General features: G+C 53.1%; 1 protein-coding gene across 1 annotated transcript in view; it reads right to left on the bottom strand.

Moving 5' to 3' along the window:
- Positions 1–2,168: 2,168 nt before the first annotated feature.
- ATP13A2 (ATPase cation transporting 13A2) overlaps positions 2,169–8,014 on the bottom strand; it is a 71,507-nt gene continuing 65,661 nt past the window's right edge. The window contains exons 24-29 of the mRNA XM_074975638.1: positions 7,297–7,449; positions 6,611–6,707; positions 4,656–4,879; positions 3,915–4,066; positions 3,613–3,785; positions 2,169–3,236 (exon numbers count right to left, since the gene is read on the bottom strand). Of these exons, the coding sequence (XP_074831739.1) occupies positions 3,066–3,236; positions 3,613–3,785; positions 3,915–4,066; positions 4,656–4,879; positions 6,611–6,707; positions 7,297–7,449 (970 nt within the window). The 3' untranslated portion in view covers positions 2,169–3,065. The remainder of the gene's footprint in view (positions 3,237–3,612; positions 3,786–3,914; positions 4,067–4,655; positions 4,880–6,610; positions 6,708–7,296; positions 7,450–8,014) is intronic.

Raw genomic sequence — 8,014 nt, 5'->3', positions numbered from 1 at the left:
AAATGGCTCTGTTTAAACCATGGGTGTCCAACCTTTTGGCTTGCCTGGCCTGCACTGAGTGAAGAGGCATTGTCTTGGGCCGCATATAAATATATATAATATAGTTAATGTATATAAATCACATAATGTTAAAAGTTTACGATCTTGTGGGGCCGCATTACTAGCTGTCCGGGGCCGCATGCGGCCCGTGGGTTGGACACGCCTGGTTTAAACTGAGAACAATTGCAGTTTTCAAGGCTTTTTCCTCTGGGCACAGCAGGGAAAGAGGGAAATGTCTCCCAGGCAATTGGAATGAAAAATCAGAAATCTTCTGACCATTGCAAAATCAGCCACAGAAGTGTAAGTACAAGGGAAACGCAGAGCTAGACGCAATCAGGTTATGTTTCATTTTAAATTTGGTTGGACTTGGCTGCTCTGTTTTTTCTCTTTTGTACTGTTGTTTGGTTTGAGATTTTCCCTCTGTAACTTTTAAGCTGAATCACAGGGAAATATTTTTCTCTGCTGGCAACTCCATGATTTACTTTTCTCTTGTTTTGTGAATAAATCTTTGTTTGTAAGTAACTGATCTGATCCTGCGTCCTAAGAAGGGTCTGTCTGTGAACGTGTCCTTCAGCCATACAGCTTGTTTTTGTTCTTGAGCCCTCTGTGGAGGAGAGAATGGGGCTGGAGTTTCCCCACAAGGGGCATTCTCCAGTGTGCCTACCTGGGTTAAAGGGGTCTCCAAGGACTGGGGTGGTGGCAGCATACCCTCTAGGGCATCTGTGACCCTGGGAAGTTTTAAGGTAAAGACTGTGTATATAGGCAAGGTGTTTTTTAGTCTCTGCAGGGCCCCACTTTCCGCACTTGAAGTGTGGAGTGGGGAGGTACCCGTGGCAGGGACAAAGCTGTCTAACTGTCCAAACTGTACCCTGGGTATGTCACAGTTACCTACTTTTTTTTAAAACAATGAGAAGTCCTGGGGCACCTTAGAGATTAACAGATTTTTTGGAACATAAGCTTTCCAGGGCAAAGACCTGCTTCGTCAGACTTTGCCCACTTTGTGGTCTTTACCCACAAATGCATGTGCTCCAAAAAAACTGTTAGACTATAAGGTGCCACAGAACTTCTCATTGTTTTTGTGGATACAGACGAACACAGGTCCCCTTCTGATCCTATTGTTCTGTGTGCATAGGTGTGTGACCCAGCATTTGGCAGATAAAATGGGATTGTACCGGTAAAAATTGCACAAGTACCAGAAGAAGCAGATATAAAAAAATCAAGCATATCACAATCAACAGTACTCAGTAAAAAACATGAAAAATAATTACTATTACTGTTAATTTGCTATTTGAAGAAAGGAAATTTCTCAAGTAACCACAACTGCACATTGCTATTACTTGGCAGACATGTTAGTCTCTGGGTAGCCCAGTTCTATTCTTCATTGCTTAGATATGATCCACCTGGGGCACGTGGCCACCTGGAATTCAAGGGCAGAAGCTATTTTTCAAGAAAATAATGTCAATTTATTAAATACACTCACAAAAGCACCACTGCAGAGTTGGAGAAGGTATGGGACTTTTTTTTTTTTTTTTTTTTTTTTACACACACACACTCTCTCTCTCTCTGTGCACTTTGATGAATAAAATAGATCCTACACATCTTCTGTTTCAATCCCACCGTTGACCATGACGTCACCAGGACTGTTCTAGCAGAAGGTCCATCAGCAGGGGCAGTGCACACGTCTGGCTTTTCAAGGAGGGGCTCTGGACTGGAATCTGGCATGCCCATTCTCAGAATGGGCAGCTTCCAGGGTGGCAAACGGCCCAGCTTTTTAGAACAGCAGCAATCCATACACTTCACAAGAGGGGAGGCAAGGAGCATCCTGGATGGACAGTACGTCCAGCTGCTACAACTCGACCTGCTCTGATGTATAGGTGAAGGGCCTGAGGGCTGGGGAGAATAAATAGAGCTCTCAACAGTATTCTTAATTAACTATCTCTAGCCCACCCTCTGGCACGTTCCAGCTGCTCATCAGGGCTGGTCTCTCAATGAGCGTGCCAGGTAACAGACTCATTTGCTACAGCAGCTGGGTTGCAAATAGCCCTGGGGGTTTGGAGGATTCTGGCTTGTCTGCAGAGGGACGCAGGTGGCTTGTTCACAGTGAGAAGAGCCACAAGGTGACCGCAGGATCACGGCAAAAGTGGCCATCTTTTATTAGTGGCTTTCAACACCACAGACACAAGGGAAGGGCTCTCCTTTGTCAAACACTGTCCCCAACCCTCCTGACAAGGTGCACCACAGTTGTGAGGACGGCTCCGCATGCACTCCAGGGCAAATCGCCCAGCTGTGGATCCGACCCAGCCACCCCACAGCAAGTGAAGGGTGTGGCCACATGGGAGGGGGTGAAGGAATCACCTGGGGCTCCTTACAGGGAAGCTAATCAGTTAGTGGACACTGGGCACTGACCATGACACAGCAGCAGCCCCACACGGCTCCTCTTCCTGATTGCCAGGTGGCATTGGATCTAGTGGGCAGATCCTTGCACATGTCCCATCCCAGTCGGCCTCTGACCCAGGCATGCTGTGCAGCCGGAGGGCTGGAACTGTTCTGCACGGGGATGGCAGCTGCTCTCGGGGGAGGTCTGCAGAAGGCGTCCCCATTGTAACCTGCCTGCCCTGCTTCCCGGAGCAAGGGAGGGCTGGTCCATCCACCCCAGGGAAGGTGAGCGCCCCTGCCCTTCCTCTGCCTCCTGCAGCCCTCCCCTAAGACAATCACCCAGGGCCGGGGACTGAGAACTCTGCTCAGCCCAAGCTCGTGGCAGAGGCAGCAACAGATGGATGACAATAAATAAGTGAAGCTGCACTGGGGAAGCCAGGCCAGTGCAGGACTCGTGGGCGCTGGCTGTCCGGGAGCCGTGGTGAGCTCAGGGTGATGAGTGGAGCTACACTGCAGAGGCCAGGCTGGTGCAGGACTCATGGGCACTGGCTGTCTGGGAGCCGTGGTGAGCTCAGGGTGATGAGTGGAGCTACACTGCAGAGGCCAGGCTGGTGCAGGACTCATGGGCACTGGCTGTCTGGGAGCTGTGGTTAGCTCAGGGTGATGGACATTTTGGGCATGGCAAAGAGCGGTTCGTTCAGTGGTGGCCAGGCCACCTGCTGCTGACGGAGCTCCTGCTCCAGCCTTTTGAACAGCTTCTTGGAGGGCCTCTTCTGGCGCAGTTTCCGCAGACAGCTGAGCAGGCCGTGATCCAGGGCAGTCTAGAGCGGGTGAGGAAAGGAGCTCGGGGTCACAGCTGCCCAGCAGAGGACGTGGGCGAGCACTGAGCAGCATGGGGCTCCCTTCCCAACACACCCACAGCAGCCCTGTGGAAGGGAACGGCTCTTAGGCCACCTGATGCAGGCTGGGAGGATAGACCTGGGTCAGGACTGTACCCAAGACAGAAGGGCCCAGGCTAGGAGCTGTGAGGAGCCCCTAACTCATGGCAGCACTGACTGACCTTGTCTGGCTGATGCCAGCAGTCCCCAGCCCATGGGTACCAGTGAGGAAGGACCCCGCAGGACCCAGCCCCCTCAGCCGGGCGTTCACCTGGAGCTCTGTGGCTGAGAGCACAGCTCCCCTGCCCACCCTGCCTACCTCCAGCACAAAGGCTGTGAAGAAGTTGAGCGTGGCCATGCCCAGAAGCAGCAGCTTGAAGCTCATGTCGCCGATGTCCTTCAGCTTCAGCACGGCTTTCATGAAGCCCAGCGGGTAAAGCGTTAACACCATCATCAGGCCGAAGAGAGCGACGAGGACAAGCAGGAACGGCACTGGGGGGACAAGAGGAGAGGTCAGGGACCCCAACATGCCCCTCCCTCCCAAAGGCTGGTGACAGAGGCCAACTGGCCATGGGAAGCACCCCAACTACCGACAGGGGAGGCGACTGGCTCAGTCCCTACCGTTGGCGTACAGCGGCTCGCGAAAGGGGTATCCCTTGGACATGGCGACGGCAAGGATCAGGTACTGGAACCCTGAGATGCAGAACACCACCGTGTTCTCGTAGTTGGGCAGGTTCTGCGGGGCAATCACCGTGCTGTTCAGGGGGACGTACCTGGGGGAGAATAAGTGGAGGAGCAGGAATCACGCACGAGCCTCTAAACCTGGGCAGCGGCAGGACCTGGCAAAGTGTGCAGCTACCTTGACCTGGGACTGCAGAGCACAGGTGTGGCAGCTAGGGCTGCAGTGGGTGCTGCAGCACCCCTAAGCTTTAGCTTGGGGGTTCCCTATTCCCTCCCCGCCCAGTGCTGGCATCCCAGCTGCTGGCCCCAAGGCTCCGCTCCTGGTCCCCCCCAGTATTAAAATGCTCCCACACCAGTGCTGCAGAAAGCAGCAATTGGTTTCCAGCTGTGGATTAGTGGACAAAAATGGGTACCAGTCCCCGTGCTTCAGAGCAGGACTCATTTGATAGGGGTTAGGAAGGAACTTTCTTTGGGGGCAGGTTGTTTGCTAACTGCCTCCTGCAGCCTTCTGGGCCCTGACGCAGGGGCTGCTGGCCTGGGCCTGGGCTGGATGCCCCCAGATCTGACTATCTGGGGATTCCCAGCACGGTGTCTTTCATGAGGCCACAGGGACCTTCCTCCTTCTGGCTGCTCTAGCAGGTTCCGGGCGAGGTGCTGGTTCTGCCCCAGGCCACCACTTACCAGCTCTGTGAGACTGTGATGAAGTAACTCATGACTTGCACCGTGATCAGCAGAGCTGTCTGGAGGAGGAGACTGCCAAGGACAATAATACTGATCAGGGTCCCTTGAGGGCGCTTCATGCCCAGTTCCTTGGCAGGTCCAGTCTTGCCCATCAGCACAGCCACGGTTGTAGTGATGATCAGGTCAAAGAAGAGGAACTGAAAGTCACTCAGGTTGGTGTTAATCTGGGGACAGGCAGGAATGAAGAAATGGAATATCCCTTCAGGGACAGCTCAGGGGACTGGGCAGTGGGGTACAGGGCCTCATCTCCAGGTCACTGGTTCAAATCCAGCAGTGACAGAAAGGCCCTAAAGAAGACTCTTGTGATCTAAGACTGTCCGCAGAGCTGCTTTCACCACAGCAGAAAGCTGCCAAGGCCTGGAGTCCTTGTAAGGAAAGAAAATACTGCAACAAATTGGTGGCTGCTGCTCCAGAGAGCTCAGACCTACCTGGGTGCTTCAGGGAGAGAGCTCAGTTTTGAAAAACGTAGACCTGCACTACGGGAACTAAAGGCGAATCCCAGTTTGCTGTTGGCTGTCAAAGGGCATTTTTGACACACAATTGGGCAGTGGCACATTATCATCGAATACTAGGGCTGGAAGGGACCTCAGGAAGTTATCAAGCCCAGCCACCTGCCTATATAAGGATCAACCCCAACTAAATCATCCCAGACAGGACGTTGTCAAGCCAGGACTTAAAGACCTGAAGAGTTCACCACCTCTCCCGGTAACACATTCCAGTGCTTCACCACCCTCCTGGAGAAATATTTTTTCCTAATATACAACCTACACCTCCCCCTCTGTAACTTGAGACTATTGCTCCTTGTTCTGCCATCTGTCACCACTAACAACAGCCTCTCTCTATCCTTTTTAAAAACCCCCTTCAAGAAGTCGAAGGCTACTATCAAATCACCCCTCACTCTTCTCTTCTGCAACCTAAATAAGCCTAGATTCCTCAGCCTCTCCTTGTAGGTCATGTGCTCCTACCACCTAATCATTTTTGTTGCCCTTCACTGGATCCTCTCCAATGTGCCCACATCTTTTCTATACTGGGAGGCCCAGAACGGGACGCAGAACTCCAGATGTGGCCTCACCAGCACCAAACAGAGGGGAATAATAACTTCTCTAGATCTGCTGGAAATGCTCCTCCGAATGCACCCCAAGATGCTGTTAGCTTTCTTGGCTACAAGGACACACTGTTGACTCATATGCAGCCTCTCATCCACTGGTCTCTATCTTTTTGTCCTTCCGATTTACAAACCCCAAGTTGCCAAGTGGACCTGCACAGAGCCATCTTGTGTCACAGGATGCTCTGCTCCCCAACCCCTGGTCCCGCCCTCTGACACACATGCTTCCCTTCACTCATTCATCTGTACAAACCCCACTTTCAGCAAGCACCAGTGCTGCAGCCGAGGCCTGGATGAGAGCTCCTCTGAAGCCCTCCCCTCTCGCTGTAGGGAGGGCTCTTGGGGGTACGGGGGTGCATGGGAGTGCTGTGTTCTGCGGCCCGCACGACTCCCAGCTCAGGCAGCATGCTGCTCTGGGGAAAAGAGCTCAGCTGACAGTCTCGGCTATCCCGGGCCTCCGGTCATACCTGGAACAGCCACGCTGCCTCCCCAGTCAGCCCATGTGCCTGCCCTGAGCGGACACACAAACATCTTTCAAGGCACCAGGGGAGTTGAACTTGCACTGCCCGTTTGACTCTTGGTCTCTCTGCCCACGCTCCAAAGGAGCCAGCTCCACCACCTCAGTTGCCCTGGCCGGCCAGCTGTGAGGCAGTGGCAGGCACGAGGCCCGTCTGGGATTCCAACCACGGGGTCTAAGATGGAAGGTTCCAGGGATTCCTTACAACGTCCCACAATCCCTCAGTTCCCCCTTCTTTTCTGAGCCACCCAGAAGTCTCCCGGAAGCACTCACCGTGTAGAGCAGAAGCACTGAGACAAACTGCACCAGGCTGTATAGGGCCATGTACTTAAACACCCCAAAAGAGGTGACCAGAGAACATCGGCCTTCCCTGAAAGAGAGACCAGCAAGACTTGACTGGCCTGCCTTTGGTGGGCATGGGGGCCAGCCAGCTCCCTGTGCTATGAATCGACAGGGCTCCGTTTTGGAGCAGGGAGGAAGAGCAGGTGGTTTGTGGGCACAGCAGCTGCCTCGCTGGGTGGTTCAGGATCCCTAAAATACAGCCCCGAAGCTAGGGGCAAGGAGGAGGGGACAGAGCGAGGGGAGGAGGGGACACCCTTTGCTCCTGAGTACTACTGGTGACAGCAGCTTGGCAGCCAGCTGAAGGTTGTGGTTAGGCTCTAGTGCAGGTGATGGGTGCTCCCAGCAGAGGGAAGTGGAGAGAGGGCAAGGGGTGAAGCTTTCTGGGAACAGGGAGTCATAGGCCACTATTTCCAAAATACAAGCACTGAGATTCTTAGACTGTTGTTAATTAATATTAATTAATCCCCACATTCAAGGCCACACATTGGCAGCCACTACATGGCCGGACAACCGTTTTGCCAACCCCTTGCCACAGTCACATCTCCGTGCCTCATTTGGCACAGCCCTGCCAAATCCCACCGCTACCCCCGCCAGTGACAAGCTGTTGTGTGGTTCACCTGATGACCATGGGCACACACTCAATGTTGGCAATTCTGGAGGTGAATGGCGAAGCCACGGAGGCCTCTGCCTCGGAGAGCGAGATCCCCACGTCGGCCGCCTTGAGGGCTCCGCAGTCGTTGGCACCATCTCCGCACATACCCACACAATAGCTGTAGCAAGAGACACGAAAGGGCAATGTAAGCCAAAGGATTCCTGCCTCATCCTTGCCCACATTGCGCCAGGAAACAGAGCTCCCTGGAGCCAGGGTTGGAGAACACTGGGCATTTAGTGCTAAAAGCATCAATGGTGCATTGCGATCTTCTGTGAAAGGCGCCAGGCCTGTGCAAAGCTCTTCCCAGCACTGGGCTTCCCAAATATGCCGGGAGATGGGCAAGAATTATCATTTGTCCCATTTCACAGATAGGGAAATGGTGGCACAGAGATGGGGGGGGACCAAGTTTCCCCACAATCAGTAGGAGAGTCAGGAGCAGAACACAGGTGTCTGACTCCCTGCCCTGTCCCATTTAACTACAGAACATTCCTTACTATATAAAAATTCATTCCATAAAGACTAATTCAAAACCCCTTACAGGAGGGGAGATTTGCAACCTGATGTAACAATCAGATTGTAACCTGCTTCAGGCAGAGACCCGGTATCTCTATGACTGAGGTCAATGCATCCTTCCAGTGCTCTGTGACTGATCCTGTCACATCCATGAACTTCAGCTTGTGCTG

This window comes from Carettochelys insculpta, chromosome 23 (genome assembly GCF_033958435.1).
Source record: "Carettochelys insculpta isolate YL-2023 chromosome 23, ASM3395843v1, whole genome shotgun sequence".
NCBI lineage: Eukaryota > Metazoa > Chordata > Testudines > Carettochelyidae > Carettochelys > Carettochelys insculpta.
Note: the sequence above shows the minus strand (reverse complement) of the source record. Positions and strands in the feature narration are given on the sequence as shown.